We start from the raw sequence: 20,864 nt of genomic DNA on the forward strand, positions 1-20,864 counted from the left end.
CTATAATCATAGTGTGAGATTATATTTCCCCTCGTTCCGCTCATGTTTTCACTGTGGATTTCTCATTTAATTAAAACATTTTGTTTGGACATCTGTGTTGAAGGGAATATTGACATACTGCTCATATTCATTGCTATAAAAAAAATATTTTGTCATAAATTGCTGCAAAAAATTAATTTTCCCACCCTGAGTAATGTCTATAATGTTTATAAGCGGGATTTTGACAACCATAGCTAATGAACCGTGAACGTACGCTTACCTCCTGCATGAGCCAATCTCCTTTTCTCCATCGCTGTGAGGTTTGGTGAACAGGGATGGGCATTAGCTGTGTGGCGATCTGCCTGGCTGGCTCCCAAAACAATAATGAGGTTTACCGGCATTGAGGATGCCGTAGACAGGAAGAACAATACAGATTTGAGACCCATTTAAGGCGTATCGTGCGATGTAAGGTTTATTCTTTAGGAAGCGAATCACTATTAAATCTGACGTCCCAGCTTTTTGGGAGCCCACCGCTGCTGGTGTGTTTTCATTGGCAGCGATTGGTGGGCTGCTTAACCAGGACCGCCGTAAAACATTTCAAATTAAGAAAGCACCTACACACATTCATGGAAATAGCACTGCACAGGCTGAGGAGATGTTACATATTCCTAATTAAAATGAATTAATTCAATTAAAATGATACTAAGATGTCTTTTAATACAAATCATTATTTTATACAGCTTATTTCTCGTACGCAGAAATGAGAAGGTACTGGCATAACACTGAGCTCAAAACAACAGTTTAACGTAACAGTTACAAAACAATTGTCGTCCTAAACTTCAGAAGTGCGGATTTGATGGTTTTGGTCTTTTATGACTAATACTGTCCACACAAACCAAGTTCCAGAGATAGTCGTCCCTCATTGCTTCACCTTCCTTGTGCTACAAACATTTCTAGAATTTTCTGACACTGACGATTGGAAAATGATTTTTAAAATGATAAAATTTGTGCATTTTTTTTGCAACATACGATATATCATAAATAATGCTTAATAATTAATTAGTGCTGCTGTATGAAAATAAATATTATCACAATAATTAACACCACAAAATTGTACAAGAACTATAAAAAGATCGGGCAAACAAAATGTGTTACATCGTGATATGTTAAAGGCACAGTTCATCCAAAAATGAAAATGAATTTATCATTCACTCACCCTCGTGTCATTCCAGGCCATTATGTCTTTCTTTATTTTGTAGGACACAAAAAAGATATTAAGAAGAACTTTGATATCCAAAGAACACTGTATCCCATAGACTTCCGTTGGGTGAACACAAAACCACAGTGACATTTCTCAAAATATCTTTTTTTGTGTTCCACAGAGGAAAGAGTCGTATACAGGTGTTAAATGGCATGAGGCTGAATAAGTGATGACAGAATTAACATTTTTAGTTGAACTGTCCCTTTTCTGTTTCAGTTCTGGAAACTTCAGACGGAACCTCAAATGACTTCCTGATTTTGAGCTTGTGGATGTATAGACAAGAAACTAGGAAGCATTATGTAATATATTGAGAAGTAAATTATGAATTTAATACTAAATGAAAGTCTTGGCTACATTGAGAAACAGTAGCTGACACTAAATAAAAAGGCCTTGCTGTCCTCTAGAAATGGTTTCAACTGACTGGAGTTTGAGTGGGTACAATATTTTGGGTAAATCTGGGTGGCCGGCTAATGTTCAAGGTCACAGCTACTGTGGCGTCAAAGAGGGATTTACTGGTCTGGAAGGGTGTAAGCCTCAATGGGACGGGTGGGTGGACCAAACATAAATAATACAAGAAAATTAATGAGTTTTTTCCTTGAATAAAATGTAAATTCAGCATTACGATTTACAATAAATACCTAATACCTGACAGAAACTAGGACCTCAGGCTAAAGGGCGATGTTTAAAAGCTTATTGATTTATTCTGTATTCATTGTGTATTCATGAGGTAATTCATGCAGCTTTCTGCACTAGTTTTCTTTCTAGCAACTCTAGAAGAAGGAAATTAACAATCTGTATATTTCATGGCAGGTGATTTGGTTGTTCAGATTTGCATGATATTTGTTTAAAATTATTACACGGCTCGTTGCTTTATTGCAACGATGCTTTATTCTGATTGATCAGTCACGACATTTGCAGGTTCGTTATTCCCAGATAACAGCCTCTCAAAACGAATAACACATGGTATCCCGGAGGCTGCAAACCATTTTGACATGTTTTTTGGACAAATTAAATATAAATATGTCTATAAATATGACATTATCTAAATTGCCTGTTTGTGACATTTGAACGTCCTTTCTTACCTCAAAACCGAAAGTGAACGGCTTTTCCTCACGGAAGGCCTGCATTCGGTAAAAATGAGCTAATAAAATATTTCAAATTCACATTTCATGACTATTTTTTTGTGGCAAGTAGCCGTGTAATAATCTGGAAAATGAACTAGGAGGGGGCTGCTTTGCATAGGGTCCTGATCACACCGTCAGGGCTTATTTCTGCGATAACCGGCTGCCTGTACATTATCACTTACATACATTATTTTATATGTTGTTTTTTGTGTGTTTGTCCTACAGTCCTCAAGAACGACACGCTCCGATGAGGACAGGGACACAGGCTGGGATGCCTGGGGCGCGTGGAGCGACTGCTCTCGTACCTGTGGTGGCGGAGCCTCTTATTCTCTACGCAGGTGTCTCAATGGAGGGTGAGCGAGTACATACACACGCATAAGTACTCGCATGCATTAATCCCTAATCTTCTTTATTAAATGTACAGTGGCTCCAAAAAACATCTCAAGGCATTGAACAAAAATCAAATCATGTGGTATTTCAGAGAGAAATAGCACACGCAAGTTTTGAAGCAATACGTTGAAAAAGACAAGTTTTCTGTTTCTGTCTCTTTCCGTAGAGAAAAAAGGTTTATTTGTCTTTTATGTGCAGTTAATCGAACATTTGAGTTTTAATAACGTTAGTACATATTTTGATACATTATGCATGTGCATAATTTACATGATTTTGAATATATTACAGAGGTCTCTTAAAAATGAATCAAAGAGAATTTTATGATTCATGGACAAAGTAAGCAAATGTGCTTTCTGGGTATAATGTTCTCTTGAAATGTTAATTGCAAAAGTTTGTTTAACTTTTCTAACATAATTTTATCCTCTTTGAACTTTCTAAAACATAACCTTAGGTGTTTTGTGTGTTAAGAAACTTTTGTTCTGTGGCTTTGTGGTGATAAAAACATTGCACTGTTTATTTGAGATTCCCCACAAGCCCAGCACAGCCAACGGTAACGCTAGTGGTACAGGAGTGACACAATTCAACACAGCAATTCACGTTGCTCTCCAATTCTGTCATGAGATAGCTCACAAATTGTATGTATATTGAGGCCTGTGGTCAAATCCCAAACGCTTGCACACATTTAAAATATACAGGTGCTGGTCATATAATTAGAATATCATCAAAAAGTTGATTTATTTCACTAATTCCATTCAAAAAGTGAAATGTATAATGTATACATTCATTCCACACAGACTGATATATTTCTATTGTTTATTTATTTAATTTTGATGATTATAACTGACAACTAATGAAAAGCCCAAATTCAATATCTCAGAAAATTAGAATATTACTTAAGACCAATACAAAGAAAGGATTTTTAGAAATCTTGGCCAACTGAAAAGTATGAGGATGTACAGCACTCAATACTAAGTTGGGGCTCCTTTTGCCTGAATTACTGCAGCAATGCGGCGTGGCATGGAGCCGATCAGTCTGTGGCACTGCTCAGGTGTTATGAGAGCCCAGGTTGCTCTGATAGTGGCCTTCAGCTCTTCTGCATTGTTGGGTCTGGCATATCGCATCTTCCTCTTCACAATACACAATAGATTTTCTATGGGGATAAGGTATGGTCAGCAGCAGGATGCATTAAGTGTCTAAAACTTCCTGGTATAACGCTGTGTTGTGTCTCGCCCCGCCTACTCTACTACATACCCCCATCACCCCTCACAGGCCGGGTGGTACCCCCACGACTGTGCAAGCTCCCTCCCCCTCCCACGAGACAACGGAGACGGGAGCCCTCGGAGCCACCCGAAAGAGAGAGGGGAGAGAGGAGAAAAAAAAATGATAGTCCGGTTCCCTGACATGCTGCCGCTCGGTCCTCAACCAGCCGGGGTACTCTCCTTCGCGGTGCCTTGCGGTGGCCCTTGGTCTTCGGTGGATGGCTCGACCGTCTGCCCCCTGGCGGCCTGCGGTGGCTCCTCCTTTATCTGGGAGTCGGGGTGGGTTCCCCGTCCCCTGCTCCTCCCCCTTGGACGGACGGACGAAGGCTCCGGCCTCTGGCAGGCGGTGGCCACACCCGCCACTTCCGCCCCCTGCTCCTCCCCCTCGGGGGATGGACGCAGGCTCCGGCCTCTGGCGGACGGCGGCAACTCCCCTGCTCCCGCTTGGACGAAAGCCACCCCACCTCGATCCAGGGGATCGGTTTCCCCAGAAAGTGCACGTCCTTCGTCCGCGCTGCCCGAACTCTCCGGCACCGGGAGGCCACTCGGCGGCGAGGACTCTCCTACAGCATGTCTCTCCTTCCTCCCGGGTTTCGGCACCAATGTAACAAAGATTCATTAAAAGGAAGGAAGGAGTCGGGAACCGGAAGACATTTAACACAAAGCTTTAATATAAATAATAACAGACGGTGGCCCCTCACGGACGACTGCCGGCGAAATAACATAAATACAAATATAAATATAAATACAAACGTAAAACATGTTCGGGCCCGGTCCTCTCTCTTCGACGCTCCGGTCTCTCGTTCTCTTATATGCTCCCAATCTCCTACGTGATTCGAGCCTGGTGTGCGCACAGCTGGCGCTCATTCACAATTACTCACCGGACTCGAACCACGGTCTGGCCCCGCCTACTCTACTACAGACGCGATCTGACAAATATTTTCAACCTTCACGGAAGACTAGACTGACAAACGTTCGTGGGAATCGCGCTGCCCAGTTAGCATCATTAGCATCGCTTGCTGCAAGTTCGCATCTCTTTGCATTTCATTTATATATAATTTACTTGCGCAAAACGCTTAATTCGCGTTTGGTGTGAACCCAGCATAAAAAGGGTCTTATTGAAAACGGATTGTGTTCATGATTACTACCATACAGTGATTTTCAAGAAGAAATTGTGTGAAATGCATAACAGTGACTGTTAAATATGTGTTTAAGTATAGGAGTGGAGATTAAGATGTTTGTTATTTGAGCTGGGGTTGATGGACTAGTTTTGTAGTTTTAATTTGTCACTGGGCTGGTTTTGTTTTGCAGATCTGGCAACCTTGGTCAGATGTTGATTTAAGTGGTCCAGTAAGCCCATGCTGCTTGATGCTGTAGCTGCACCATGCTGTGGACTATTTTCGGGGGCCTCTTAAAAGCGTGAAATAGTCTTTGAAAATAGATATTGTCCAAGCCTTTGATGTCACAGCTTGTGCACTGCTTTTAGTGTCTTCAGTCAAGAGCTCCTGTCTGACCAGAATAAGAACAGAAATTAGTATTTAGAAAACTATATATTGTGTTAACATTTTTGAGGGTATTTTAATAATGTGATTTGAATTTTAGTTCCTTATGCATCTTTCTTTATCATAAACTCATAATCATTTCACTGCTGTATGATGCGTAAAAATACCATGCCCTTAATTTGAATATAGTACAAATTATAAGGGAAATTAATGATTCAGACATTTTAGATTTATGTGTATTGTCGGTAGGCTTGTTGCGATAGTTGGTGTCACCAGTCATACACGGTGTCATCACTTGTCTACCACGGCACCGACCTCCACTGTAATTTTTTTTATAGTAATAAATCACTTAGTTTAGTCAAAGACCAAACTACAGTTGCGCGGCTGCTGCATTCAGCAAAGATCATTAGCAAGAGTCAGATTTTATTCATCATCTGAGGAGAGTGAAGTGCTGACTGACAAGACGATGGCGGAGGCTTTTCTAACAAAGAACATAGTAGAAAATATGTAAGCACTTTTGTCAAGACCTGGTTAAAGTTTATTTTTATTTTGTTCTAATTTTCAAAAGCCAGTGCTTTGCAATTTATTCTTTAATAACTCAATTTTTTTTGGCACAATGTGTGCCCTGATAACTCATTTTGTATTTGCAACTTATCTAACGTAAATGTTTTTTATTTTCGTTTCTTATTTATATTTTGCTTGAAAAGTACTGTACTTTTTTATAGATTTGTGTGTTTTTATTAAGAAAGGTATTAAACCCACCATTAGTTCAAGCAATTGCTGTTCCCAAATTGCCGCTGAAAGTAGAATACGTCATGCGGAGGGCCACATCTTTGACCCAATCCCCCACCATGCCCCCCCCCCCGTGTCACAGGTACAACCGGTGTTATAACATGTTGATTAACAGGTGGGAAAATTCCATCACCGCAACATCCCTAATGGTCAGTTTATTATCATTGGTCAACTCTTAGACACATTCAGAATTTCACTTCCGTGTTTTTTGCTCTCAAACTGTATTTAAAATGATTGGTGTGGTGTGTGAGTTCTACCATACATGTCACATTGAGCCCTGACTCGTAAAACAACAGTGCGGCCATAAACACATACAAGTTAATGGGGAAGCTGCAAATTTTGTCTATAAAAAGCACAGTAACCTCTCAACTCTTCTTAATGGTTTGTCTATGTTGAGTACCTGTATCTGTTTACTTTGTCAGAAAATTATTTACATTAATGCATTTGGCAGATGATTTTATCCAAAGTGACTTACATCGCAATCCCCTGGGATCGAACCCATGACCTTTGTATTGCTATAACCATGCTCTAACCACTTAGCTACAGGAAAGCTTTATATTCGAGAAGTGTGAAAACTCAAGCATTAAAAGAATTGTCAAGCATTGAAATTGGCTTAGAAATGTGAACGCTTGTGTGCTTATGGCAAACAAAAAAGCTGATATCCAAACATACTTTCTTATAAATACTAAATACAAGGCCATGTCAACACTGTTTAAAATCTTCATATTATTCAAAATGATCTTCTTTTCAATCCAAAACATACTTTAAAACCCTTTGTGCCACAGGCCTCAGGATGAATATTATTGGCCCAATTGTGTTTGTGTAGTTCACTGCACTTTACTTCATTGCTTGAGGCCAGATGCCAAAAGTTAAAGCAATATATGTAGAAAATGGGAGTCGTGCACTGTTTAATAGTCATTTAGAGCTAATTGAGCGTTCAGTTCCAAATGAGAATGAGAGAAAGGGCGATTACATTGAGCTTTAGGTCTCATTGCGAACGCTTCTGCTGACCCTCAACGTAAAATAAGTCTCATTGATTTACAATTAAATGCTGCCTGCATAAGCCGTCGTTCTTTTAGAGAACATTCAACATTTCTAACGGGATGCTGTTGCTTTTGGATGAAAGCATCTACCAAATGAATAAATGTGAAACAGATTTCCATCCTTGCCTTTTTTTAAGTATAGCATAACCGTAGTAGCTCTTCTGTGAATAGTGAGCTTGAGTTTGTTTGACACATGGTTTTGCGTGTTTATACAAATAAAAATCTGGTGTTCCTCAATCAAAGGACTTTTGGTTTAATTAATAACATCCATTTCTATGGTTGTTGTGTTGAAAAATGTGTGCAGCAGCACATGACATCAGACGGTGATGAGTTTTATTCATTTGTTTAGTGTGTGAGGAGCTTCAGAAGAGTGCTTGATGCAACGGTTGATGCCAGGTTGTGTTGTGATGGCGTTCTGCTGATTACGGGAAGACCTGGAAGTGATTCCACAGTTGATTATACGGTCAGAGAACAAAGACGCTCATTATGAATCGGAGCATCCAAGCGGTTTCGCTTGCACGCGGGGCAGGGCACCTGTTAGAGCACTGATGTGGAAATATGAGGCATCTATGCTTTTGCCAAATAGATAAAAGACTTGTTTGGTTGCTTGCTAGTACTGTATGTTGTTCCCTACACTCAAGCACGCAAATGCTGTCTGCACACCTATGTACAGCATGTGACAAGTCATTAGTTTAAAATGTTTGTTTTTACATTGTAATCCCTTTATGATTAAAAACATTGTTTGGGGGGATAAATGTGCTGCTAAAGCATCCGCTAAATCATAAATGTAAATGTACCGCAGTGTGTGTCACAAACAGACTCTGCTATGAACACGGTCATTGTTTGGAAGAATACTCAGCATTCATTTATTGCGATTGCATTACACCGTGTGCATTGCGCTATTTATGCAACTTCGCGGCTGACAGCTCCACCCACACAACGATCTCATTCGATATTAGTTCTTGACCTCATGAATATTATTCGGCAAACATGGATGAGGACAGACTATATACATTTGATTAAATACGTTTAGATTCTGGCATTTTAGCATAGCGTATGGTGCGGATAACGCATCTTTATATTGGCAGTCTTCAGCTGCAGCGTAAGAGTGGGGCATGGACAGAGAAAAGCTGTTCTGATAGGCTGTGTTTTGTGATTGATTGTTGCGTCCCGCACCTTTTCCGCGTTCATCACATTGCGCTTGTTTAGGATGCGGTGTTATGGTGCGTTCACACCAAACATGAATTAAGCTATTCACGCAAGAAGATTACAAACTGTACATAGTCAATGCAAAGACGCAAATAGACATATACTCGCACAGTGATGCGAATTGGGCGGCGCGAGTGCTGTGAACTTGTGTCAATTGTGACGTTTTTGCAAAGAGCTCATTGACACCTACTGTTTGCAGAAAGACACACCACGTCCTGCAATGTTTTTCAGTTCACTGGCATGAAAATAACGAACTATTCTCACAAGAAATTAAGAGGAGTGCGATGCTTCGCGTTTGGTGTGAACACAGCATTATGAAAGTGTTGTTTTATATTACTGTGAAATATAACAAGACTCATGTTTTTATTTATTTATTAAAAAAACAGTGTTCTCATGTCTAATTTTCTTGTTACTGTCCTTCAAAATCAACTCTGCAACACATCATTGCGTGTACGGCTGACAGGGGATTCATGTTTTTTTTCACAATTATTTTTGTTAGACAGGCACAACTGAGATAATTCATTTATTTACAAATCGTTTCATATAAACACGCAGTTCTCCTGCAATGGTGCAGAATAATCTGCAATATGTATATTTTCCAATTAAAAAAATAAGCTTTTAATAAAATTAAGCTGTTGGCCCAAAAAACTTAAAGTTGCTTAAAGTTAGAATTTTCATAATCGCAGAAGCAGACAGATTTATGTTCACATGTCCGTCAGGATGTGCTTTTGCAGTAGAAGAACAGAAGCTATGACACTTCATGATTCTTGGTGTTTTGTGTTTTCTCTACAGTAACTGTGAAGGCAGAAATATCCGCTACAGAACGTGCAGCAACACAGTAAGTCAAACTCATGTGTGATGTGTTGATAATGTTGATTTTTTTTATTACTTTATTGCTTTACATTTTTACTGCTCATTTCAAATCATTGTCATTCAAGTATGTTTACATTGGCCCTGGATAATGAAACAAGTGTAAGATACAAAAAACTAGGACTTTTTATTTTTACACAAAATTAGGCACTTTTTTAATATTTATGACACTTCAAATCCCTAAACCCACACTGAGAGCGCGGTGTAGAAATTATACTTTATAGATGTAATTTGATTTGTCTTTATGTACCTTCAGGAGATGGTAGTTCAATATTTTTCAATTCCGTAGTCAATAGTCCCCGAACTACTGGACAAACTCATTTTTAGAGCTATTAGATGTCCGTGTCTGAAGGAACGTTTTAATCAAAATCTCATGTTTTTCTCCCATTGAAGTGGTTTTATCTGGAATCACAGGCCCCTTCAACCATGATTTTAATCAGTGCCAGCTGGGAACGAATCTCAGTATAATATTTATTCCATTTCCGTCAGGACGGTGAGAACTGATGTCTGGTCTCTCCTCGAAGACATTATGATGGTCGATGCGGTTTAGGTTAATAGTTATTTTTATAGTTCATACTTCAGATCCTGTCATTGAAGATGTGTTATTTGAAATCTTTATCTGATGGAAGCGCCTCATTCGCTTGCATATAAGCATTGATGATCTTTACACACGTAGGGTTTCTGAGACGATCGAATGATTCCTGAGCTGGAAAGGAAAAACTTTCTTAAAAGGTTTCTTTTATGCATGTGGGGATGACATAGGAAATATTGCTGTTTTTTTAAATTGGAGGTTTGCCATTCAATGACACAGTCTCTTTAGATATAAGATCCTCCAAAAATAAAATGTCAGCCTTGGTCCCAATTCACTACCATTATATAGAAAAGAAAAATTGTTGATGAAATGCATCTGTATGTCATTCAGTAATCTTTCTGTAATATTTTACAAACAATCAAACTAATTTGACTTTGTCACCATAAAAAAAAAATGTATTTGAGAACTGTATTACTTTAGTATAAATCTAGGCATTACTGTCACAGAGGTGAAACATCTTTTCTGGTTGCCAGATTTGTCACCCGCTCTTTTTGCATCCATTCAGGACTGTCCTCCAGAGTCAGGTGACTTCAGGGCTCAGCAATGCTCCGCCCACAATGACATCAAGTACCATGGTCAAACCTACGAGTGGATACCCGTGACGTCCGACCCAGTTTCCCCCTGCGCTCTAAGATGTCAAGCTCAGGCCAGAAGTCTGGTGGTGGAACTGGCGCCCAAAGTGCTGGACGGCACTCGATGTAAAGCCGACTCTCTGGACATGTGCATCAACGGCGTCTGTCAGGTGAGCTCCATTGAACGCTTCATTAAAATGTCATGATAAACAGACTAATCGTTTTCAGAATAAAAGTTTTTACATATATATATACGTATGTATATGTATAAATTTATATATTTTCTTAAAATTATACATGCACGTGTGTGTTTTCATATTAACATAATTGTTATACACAGTACAGCAACATATATTACGTAAACAAAAACTTTTATTCTGCAAATTATTAGTTGTGATTAATAGTTATGCAGCCATAATAAACTGAGCTCTGCTGCTCATTCCGGGTGTCACAGGTTTAAAACCCGTCTTTAGGCAAGGCAAGGCAAGTTTTTTATATAGCACATTTCATACACAAGGGCAATTTAAAGTGCTTTACATAAAATGATTAACAGAAAGAAATAAAACGTATCTTTAAAATGCAAATGATTTAAGATCACAAATACTTTAGATTTTAAGAAACAATAAAACAGCAATAAACTTGATTAAAATGTGAATGTATATATAAAAAGAATAAGAGCAAAATAAAAATAAATTATAAATAGAAGTGCTGTTGATGTAAACCAGCACAGTGCTCAGGTTGTGAATGCACAGCTAAACAAGTGTGTTTTTAATCTGGATTTAAAGTAGCTGCTGTTGGTGAACGTCTGATGTCTTCTGGAAGCAGATTCTAGCTACGGGTGGCGTAATGACTAAACGCTGACTCGCCCTGTTTTGAGTGAACCCTTGTTATCTCTAACTGACTTGATCCTGATGATCTGAGAAGTCTGTTTGGTTTATATTCAATGAGCATATCTGAGATGTATTTAGGTCCTAGACCATTGAGTGATTTATAGACAACTAATAATACTTTGAAGTTGATTCTAAAAGTAACTGGTAACCAGTGTAAGGACCTGAGGATTGGAGTGATATGCTCAGATTTTTGGTTCTGGTCAGAATCCTGGCAGCAGCGTTCTGTATGAGCTGCAGCTGTCTGATGGTCTTTTTGGGAAGACCTGTAAGGAGTCCATTACAGTAATCCAACCTGCTGGTGATGAAAGCATGGACTAGTTTCACTAAATCTTGGCTTGAGACAAAACATCTGATTCTGGCTATGTTTCTGAGATGGTAGTACTCTGCTTATTGCTTTGACATGACTGCTGAAACTAAGGTCAAAATCTGACCCAGATTTTTTACCTTGCTTTGTGTCTTTAGACCTCTTAAGTCAAGGTATGTGTTTACCTTGTTAGTTTCATCCTTGTTACCAAAAACAATGACTTCAGTTTTGTTTTTATTTAACTGAAGGAAGTTTTGAGAGATCCAGCTGTTAATTTCATCAATGCATTGGCAAAGAGAGTCAATAGGCCTGTAGTCATTGGGTGAGAGGGATAGGTAGATTTGAGGGTCATCTGCATAGCTGTGGTAGGCAATTTGGTACTTTTTCATTATTTGGCCAAGTGGGAGCATATACAAATTGAAGAGGAGCAAGAATTGAGCCCTGTGGAACTCCACAAGTCATGGGTGTCCAGTCATCCAAAAATGATTTTCTTACAATTTACTCACTCTCATTTCATTTCAAACCAGTACGAGTTTATTTCTTCTGAAGAACACAAAAGAAGATATTTTGAAGAATGCGGGTAACCAAAACAAAACTAAACCCCATTGACTTCCATTGTATTAATACAAAACCAATTTCTCAAAATATCTTCTTTTGTGTTCCACAGAATAAGAGTCAGACTTGCTTCGAATCACATTAGGGTGAATAAATACTGACACGATAATTGTTTTTGGGTGAACCATCTCTTTAAATGTCATAATTCGGAAATAGAAGATTACCAGCATCACTTGAGAGCAGCATGAGATGGCAAACCCCCAGAAAAAAAGTCTGTTCAAAAGCCTAGTTAAGTTAGCATTTATGGCGTTTAAGTTAATACCTCGCTTCTGCTGATGAGGTGAAAAACTCTCTTGTGAAGCCAAAGTCATTCAACATTTACGAGGGAGAATTCTTGACCTCCTCAGTCCAGCTCTGACGTCCATTACTTTAACATTAGCACGACCAGAATAAGCTTTACGGTTTTATCCAATTCTCTCGCAGAATATATACAGAGCGACAGAGTCTCCGTCCACCGAAGTTAACAAACCAGCTGCTTCTGCAATAGCATCCGTTTTTTATTGCTTTGTGTTATTGTTTGGCAGTGTTGACGCCGACGGGTTTTCCATTCTGGATATTCCAACCGGAGCGGCTCAAGTTTCTGTAAATTGTAACAAAAAATTGCTACTAAAATGGAAAGATAATGAAATAATGATCATAAACATAGGAAAGCTGTCTCTTTTGTTAAATGTTACATATGTAAGGATTTGGGATGCATTAAGGTCATATTTCTGCCAGATTCACTTCGGTGAAAGAGAGTGAAAGAGAGAGAGAGAGAGAGAGAGAGAGAGACGAATCAACTCCAAGAAAGGAATTTAATTTCTATTTGACCGTGGCTCCAGTTTAGGAAGTTTGAAAGGTACAAAGCAGGACTTACATACATATATATATATATATATATACATATATATGTATATATATATATATATATATATATATATATATATATATATATATATATATATATATATATAAATAGTGGGCGGGTCCCTGGGTGGAGTCAATCAAAATAGCGAGTTTGGGGAAGAATAGTGGGTCCGTTGGCCTGGGGTGTTGGATGTGGTTGTAATGCAGGGCCATTTGTGTGATGTAAATTGGGGGCAGCCGTCTGCCATGCCATTCAGATAAACCTGACGTGGGCGGTAATTAAGAAAGCGTCCCCTCCCGAGCCGCTCAACACTTCTTTATGGCATCCCGGTGGAGCCCCGAGGATGCTTGGACATCGACGTCCCCTTTCCCCAAATTTTCGTCCCGCAACACGCACCGTACGTATAAATGCTCAGTGAGCACGTGGTTCCTTTAGGCATGGAAGCACTCAGGGAAACTTCAATTTTATATTTTAACATTTTCTAAAGTGCACCGCTTAGTGGTACCTCAATGAAACTTTCAAACTTTCCCTAAATACATGTAGAAGTTATATATAATATATTTATTATATTTATATATAATTCAAGCACTTTAACAAGTTTGGTCCTATATACAGAGAGAAAATCATGTCGTATTTTTTATAAAAACGTTCTTTGTGTTAGATTAAAGAATGAAAGTCGAATACATCTGGATGAGTAAATTATGAGATGTGTTATTTGTGGGTAAACTATTCTACATTCTCACAGTGTTGTCAGTAGACTCAGTTATTCAGGTGGCTTTCCATTTGGCCCACAGGAGAGAAACACGGCACTCAAATCCAATGAAATCCAGTCCAATTTAAATTCAGTGCGATGCTTCGTGGTGAACTGAATTGATCAGACTTCTCTTGCGTGGCAGTGCACCTAATTTGACCTCAGCCCCCGTGAGGATTAGGAGAATTGCTGTAAATGAAGCTTGTCTGTTTACTTGTGCTTGTTTTCCAGAGGAGCTGGATGATGTCGCAGGGTTCAACGTCTCCGGCTGCCGTTCCTGTTGTTCCTGCAAACAGAATGTTGAATTGAAACTGGGCAACTTTTCTGGTCCAGATGGAATATTTTTAAGCAGTTCTCTGGGTGAATGCTAAAAGAAACTTGGTTTGATGAAATACGTTTGGATATGAGTGATCTTTTTTGGTCTTGTGTTTGAGACATTGGTTGTCAGTGTATTTTTATCAGGCTAGAGCTTAATGTGCCTGTTAGGCATCGTGCATCAGCCATTTTCTTAAGCTAGTTTCTAAAAGTCATTTTTCTGTCAGTTTCTATTCTCTTTCAGAGGAAACATTTGTGAAATTGGTTGCCTGGTCTCAAAATAATTTTCAGGTCTTGGGGTGAACCAAGAAAATTTTGGTCAAATAAGTGGTGCTTGCTAAGGCAAGGGTTACTTTGATTTGCTGTTTAAACACACGTTTTACCCTAAATACCGAAATAGTTCACCACATAATCGTGTGACCATTTGTGCTGTGGATATAATACCTCAAGAATAAAATAGGTTAAAGAGTTGCTATTTCTAAGAAAGCTGTAGATTTTAGTACTGTAAAATCCATGAAAAATATAATGTAGTGTCTTAGTGGGTGATGTCATTTTGAGTTCAGAGAGCAGCCACCTGGAATTATATTGAGCCTATTTCATGATGTCTGGTAAAAGTACTGGGTACGGAGCAAAATAGTAGGTAAGTGGGCTGTTCCCTGGGCGGAGTCTGACAAAATAGTGAGTTAAAAACAAGAATAGTGGGTGCTGGGGGGGTGGGGTGATTTCTATGGGCTACTGCACGCAGTATAGAAAAATAGTGAGTAGGGGAAGAATATTGGGTTCATGGGCAGGGAGGATGTGGTTGTCATGCGGGGGACATTTGTGTGATTTTAATTGGGGGCAGCAGTCTGACCAGCCCACCGTCAATTTACCGTGACTGGCTGCTGCTTTCAAGCACCCCGGTGGAGCCCCGAGGATGGTTGGACATCGATGGCGTTTCCCCCCAAAATTTTTGGGTCTAGCTGCGCAACAACCCTCAACCCGCGTCTGCACCCCGTCTGTATAAATGTTAAGCGGGCACTTGGTTCCATTACCAGTGACAAAGCGAGGCAACGTCATTCATTTCAATGGAGCAACTTCCGCCGACACAAGCGACAGTGACCGCCGGCGATAGGAGGTGGGCATGTCTACCGACACGGCAAAGTTGAGATTTGCTCAACTTTATGCAAATGATGAGTGACTTTCGGGAGTAACTACCAATAGGAGTAGAGCTGTTGAGCTCATGACATCCGTCAGTTAAGGCAGAGTTTGTTTATATCACTAGAGCATCCAAAGCTACGAACGCCTTCTAACTACCTCGTACCAAGAGACTAGTGACAGAGTTGTTGACGGTGTGAACGCACAGTTAGGCAAGCAAGCATGCTAGAAAACTCCACTTTGATATATATATTTTTTTTAGTGGTGGGTATAGATTTTTTTTTTTAATCTGGAATTAATCTAGATTAATCTAGATTAAAATGGCTCATTTGAATTCTGCCGAAGGCATTCAGAATATGTGTGCTACCCAAATAATGACTAAAAGTAAGTCTTTGAGAACGGGTTTCTCAAGCCAGGTGGCGCATTAGACCAGGGGCTCATCTCCTGTTTCCAAAATGCATCACAAACTGCTTGAGAAAGCTGTTCTACTATGATAATTGGTGATGAAAATTAAATTATGTTCAATAAAATGTACTGGGCCCTGCGATGGGTTGGCACTCCATCCAGGGTGTATCCTGCCTTGAAGCCCGATGACTCCTGAGATAGGCACAGGCTCCCTGTGACCCGAGGTAGTTCAGATAAGCGGTAGAAAATGGAATGGAATGGAAAGATGTACTGGTGTTTACTTCCGCATTAACTAAGGGATGATTTGCGTTTAGGTGGTACTTGAGACTGGAAGAGCTCCTAGAGTACATTTACATTTAGTCATTTAGCAGACGCTTTTATCCAAAGCAATTTACAAAGAGTTAGGGAGCAACAAGCGATATGTCATACAGGAGCCATAATACATTAGATCTCAATGCAAAGTTACTGGTTTCAACTAAAGCTAGAACACTACCTGTTGAGAGAAAGTGTTTTTTTTAAACCAATTCCGCATTGCACAAGGTGCAAACAACCTTAGTCTTGTCGATGTTTCTATTGGGAAGCTTCTTAAAAATTAATATTCCCTGAAGCAACCCGGCGGCTTCAAAGCTGCATCCATGTTAGCACGTCACGTTTGATGTGGTCATTTCACAGTAACGTTATGTTGTGTTCAGACCAAACGCGAATGGCGCGTCAAGCGCAAGCTATTTACATGTTTAGTTAATGCAAAGACGCGATAGACCTACTTGCGGCGTGAATCGCGCGAATGAAGCCCTGGTCATGAGATGATGAGGCGGCGCGAATGACGCGAATTGCGAATCTCGTTCTCGCCCGGTACAGTGCAATTCATCTAGGTATACATCCGCGCTGAAATATCAAGGTGAAAGTCATTTTAGCTTGTGTAGTATAGACCCAGCTCCCAACCGAGCTTTGAGAATAAATTAATGGCGACATTTTTCTTATCGCGCGATAAGAGTCTCACGTTAATGCAGCACGTCAGTAACCTAATTTTTTTAATATATGTACATTGCAAATCTTTCAAAATAAACAAAAATGAATCCCTTTAAATGATGTCACTGACAGGAAAGGAGATCCCACTTAAAAATATATATAAAGTCATCGAATGAATTGCCATGAGATGTGTCGGAAACTCCAGCCTAATCTCAGAGAATACAACAAGATTATACAAATTGGTAAAAAGAGAACCTTACAAATTATAAGGAAAAGAAACGTAATAAAGACACTCCTCTTAACCTAACATCACTCTTCGTACTACAACATACAAATTCATACAAAAGAGCCCCCTTGTGATGTCTTTATTCATTGCCATGAGATTGTGCTGGAAACTCAACGTTGCACATGAAAGCTGAATTCCCATTTTTCGGTCTTCCTCTCTGTCATCTGGAAACCTTCTTGGTCTCAAACGCGCCGTTTCAATCCCTTCCACTCTTCTCCAAGTCACATCTTTCTCATTTTTTTTACAGGAGGTGGGCTGCGACAGACAACTGGGAAGCAAAGCCAAAGAAGACAACTGTGGGATGTGCGCCGGAGACAGCTCCACGTGCCGACTGGTCCGAGGTCAGGGGCTGCCTCACCTGTCACCTGAAGAACGTAAGTGCACACATGCATAAGAACATTGTGGAACAGTGGTGGGTATTGACATCAACATCGGTGACACCCAACGTCCTGATTTTTTTGAACATGTGTTTGACATTTTTTAATTTAAGTGGAAAAGGAATATTTTTGGTTTGGGGGCATCAGAGATGATCAGAGATGGAATGACGTGACGGTGAGGGACAGAGAGAATTTAACTTGACAATGAATGTAAAGCCTGTTTAGAATTTCACGGTTAGAATTGAGCGTTGGTGATGTTACATCATTTCAAAAGTGTTTTATACTTACATCTTAATTCTATCACTGTCAGTGTGAGTCAGAAGTTTTATGTTTATTTCTGCATCAAATGGAATAATCCACACGGTTCAGACACACTGAAGTCATAAACCGCTGTGTTTTTAGTGCAGTCTTTGGATGGTGAAAGTATTGGCAGAATTATTTATATGATTGCCAGTATACTGTTCGTGTTTCTATCCAGTGAGGGAATCTTTCTGTGAGAAATGACACGTTTCGTGCTGTGTTTCTTGCTTGTAAATATCTAGTTGTCATATACTTGATATTATGCGTTCAGGTTCTGGTTATGTGTATGAGGCATTGAGCATTAAGGCATACAGCCACATCTGAAATCATTCAAATATCAAATAAAAGAGGATTTATATCAGGGCTACACCCCGATTGAATTAAAACAACCAATTACAATGTTTACTTTTTCACACTGCCTACGACTTGAATGCTTTATTTCTGGCATTCTTTCTTGATATTTCCGTCTGAGATCTCGTAGGTCCAAATTTAGCTGTTTTTCAGAAAATTTAAAGAGCACAGCACTTTTACATGATTGATAAAACAAGCACTTTTAATACTTTTAATTGGTAAGATATTTGCTAAACCCAGTGACAAACATAAAGGGTGACCATTAACTAGCCTTTTAAAAAAAAAGTTGCCAGCCTACGCCAGCGTTTTTTAACAATTTCACCGAAATTTAATGGCTAACAATAAATTTTCTGTAAAGAATATATGGACAAACAATATGTCAAATGAAAGAACAGAGTCTCAGCTTTAACAAAAGAAACCGTATTCTTCTATCTTCTTTTGTTCGTTTTTTATCAATCCGCGATATCTAATCCCCGTAACCTTCCCTGCTCTGTTTTCATAGCTCTTACCGTACCGTACATTCCCGTCAAAAACTGCAGGGCATTTAAGAGATCTTTCTCCTGTCGGATGTCTCAGAAATGGGGTTTGAGTGACCTTCAAAAATGCATCACTTTGATTAAACATCTGAGATAATTAACGTTTTCTGTCAAAGATTCCGCCCAGATTACTCTCAAAAAATTGTTAATATCAATTAACGAATCTTTACTGATAATCCGAACGTCTATGTGGGGAGCTTTTGAAACAGATTTTCAATCTGTTGTCTTTAAAATGTACGAAATTATTTCTCTCTTCTGTGGCTGACTTTTGAGAGAAGTGTGAGGAACACAGATGCATTGTATTGTTTTATATGTGCGATTTTAATTTCACTTGAGGGTCAGTACATATTTTTTGCGGGACGTTTCACCACACTGCCTTTTACTCTGTGGCTATAAACAACTTTTAAGTCACACTTGCATGGTTGGTTTACTTTTATACCCAGGCAATTACGTCTTGGATAGTTTTTATTGGTAATTTTGAAATGCGGCATTGTTTTTTGCAGCCTGTTTATAATTGACCGGTCTCTGAAACTTTATTTCATTTAGTCATAAATTCCAGGACTTTCTGAATATGTTTCCAAAAGTAAATATTTTGGGGCTCCCGAGCGGTTGGCACAGTCCCAATGTCTTTAATTGCTGAATGCATTGCTCAACAAAGTGTAAAAAAAGTTTTTTCTTGCTGCCAGTGAACGAAACTCCACTAACATTCACATTCAATGTCTGCTAAACAGCAACAGGAACACTATGAATGAGATCTGACCGTGACTAAAAGCACTCTTTTCTCTATTGTGGTTTTCTGTTTACTGAACTGGAAATTTGCAGCTTTCTTATTTCACCCGTACACTGGGAAACCACAGATGTTTATTATATAGGACTAACGAACATATTAATAGTGTTAGATTTGCGGTGTGTGTGTTTGTAATTCACTTATTCTCAAGTGTAATGACTGTCCGAAGTATTTACATGCGCTTGTGTCTGTTTACAGACTACTATACATTTGTATCTGAGTTTGTGCAATCCCTGGGATCGAACCCATGACCTTGGCGTTGCTAACACTGAGCTACAGGAAAAACACGAATGATCCCAAAATCAAGTGATGTAATCACTAAAACATCCCGTTTTGTGTCTGTTTTTCTGCAGCCGTGAAAACCGTGTTTGAAGTGCCGATGGGAAGCAGAGGACTCCGAATTACAGCCAAAGGACCAGATGTGATTGGTGAGTTTATGCATATTAATCCTATATTAACATCATTATGGGTTGAAATCTAATCCTCGACTTTCATAAAACAATCACACAGTAAATGTGTTGGTTTAATCTGGCAGATCAAAAATTTATTTGGAGATTTCCATTTTAACATTAATCAGGGTGATCTCTCAAAAAAGCATGGATCCTTGTCATGATAATTTTGCAAAGGCAGTTTGCAATGGGGTATTTTCTTGAGGATTTGACATTGACAAGATTTTAAGTCATTTGTAACACAGCGCTTTTCCGCCATTTTGTTATAAGGTAGGGGGCGCTGTTATGCAATTTCTAAAAGAGTTAGAACTAAAAACAAGCAAATACTTCAAAACACAATTTGTCCATAATTTGTCCACAGTCATGTGTTGTTGTCAGTCAACGATTATAGCGCGATCTCTCTAGTTGCTGTTAACTGTCACATTATCAGAAATGTACCATAAACTTGAAAAAGGTACGAGCAGATGGCGCTTGCTCTTACCAAGTTTCTCCTCCATCATTGCAATCTCTGGACGATTCAAGCAACTGTAACGTTCCGTCCCCACACCTAAAGGTCATTTTTTGCATCCTTTTATTTTAAGATTTTTTTTAAATATATATTGCTTTTTACAATTTACATTGTTGCATAAAAACTATGTTATCACAAAAAAAGAAAATACAGAAAGTGAAAATAGGAATCAATTGTCTGTGATTTTAGTACAGTATAGTGTGATGGTCATGAGTGAGCAGGTTTTCGAAAAGGTCAAAGATGTTTGAAATACACTATGAACCGTATAAAACAAAGTGGCCTACTATGCACAGTATGAGAATGCATATGGATTTCATATCTTTATCTTACTTGAAAGACCAAAAAAAGAGATTTCCTATTACCTGAGTGGGACTGGCAGATGCTAAGAGGTTTGAGGTCACACTGGGATACAGCAGAAGAATGGAGTGTTCATGCAGCCTAATT

The 20,864-nt window shown here is 39.1% G+C and overlaps 1 protein-coding gene across 5 annotated transcripts in view; it reads left to right on the forward strand.

The window, feature by feature from the left end:
- adamtsl3 (ADAMTS-like 3) overlaps nucleotides 1-20,864 on the forward strand; it is a 130,156-nt gene that overhangs the window by 66,722 nt on the left and 42,570 nt on the right. For all 5 annotated transcript variants that reach the window (XM_056735000.1, XM_056734842.1, XM_056734676.1 and 2 more), the window contains exons 4-8: nucleotides 2,590-2,717; nucleotides 9,352-9,397; nucleotides 10,527-10,763; nucleotides 17,360-17,486; nucleotides 19,817-19,891. In XM_056735000.1, the coding sequence (XP_056590978.1) occupies nucleotides 2,590-2,717; nucleotides 9,352-9,397; nucleotides 10,527-10,763; nucleotides 17,360-17,486; nucleotides 19,817-19,891 (613 nt within the window). The remainder of the gene's footprint in view (nucleotides 1-2,589; nucleotides 2,718-9,351; nucleotides 9,398-10,526; nucleotides 10,764-17,359; nucleotides 17,487-19,816; nucleotides 19,892-20,864) is intronic.

This window comes from Triplophysa dalaica, chromosome 1, assembly GCF_015846415.1.
Source record: "Triplophysa dalaica isolate WHDGS20190420 chromosome 1, ASM1584641v1, whole genome shotgun sequence".
Classification (NCBI taxonomy): Eukaryota; Metazoa; Chordata; class Actinopteri; order Cypriniformes; family Nemacheilidae; genus Triplophysa; species Triplophysa dalaica.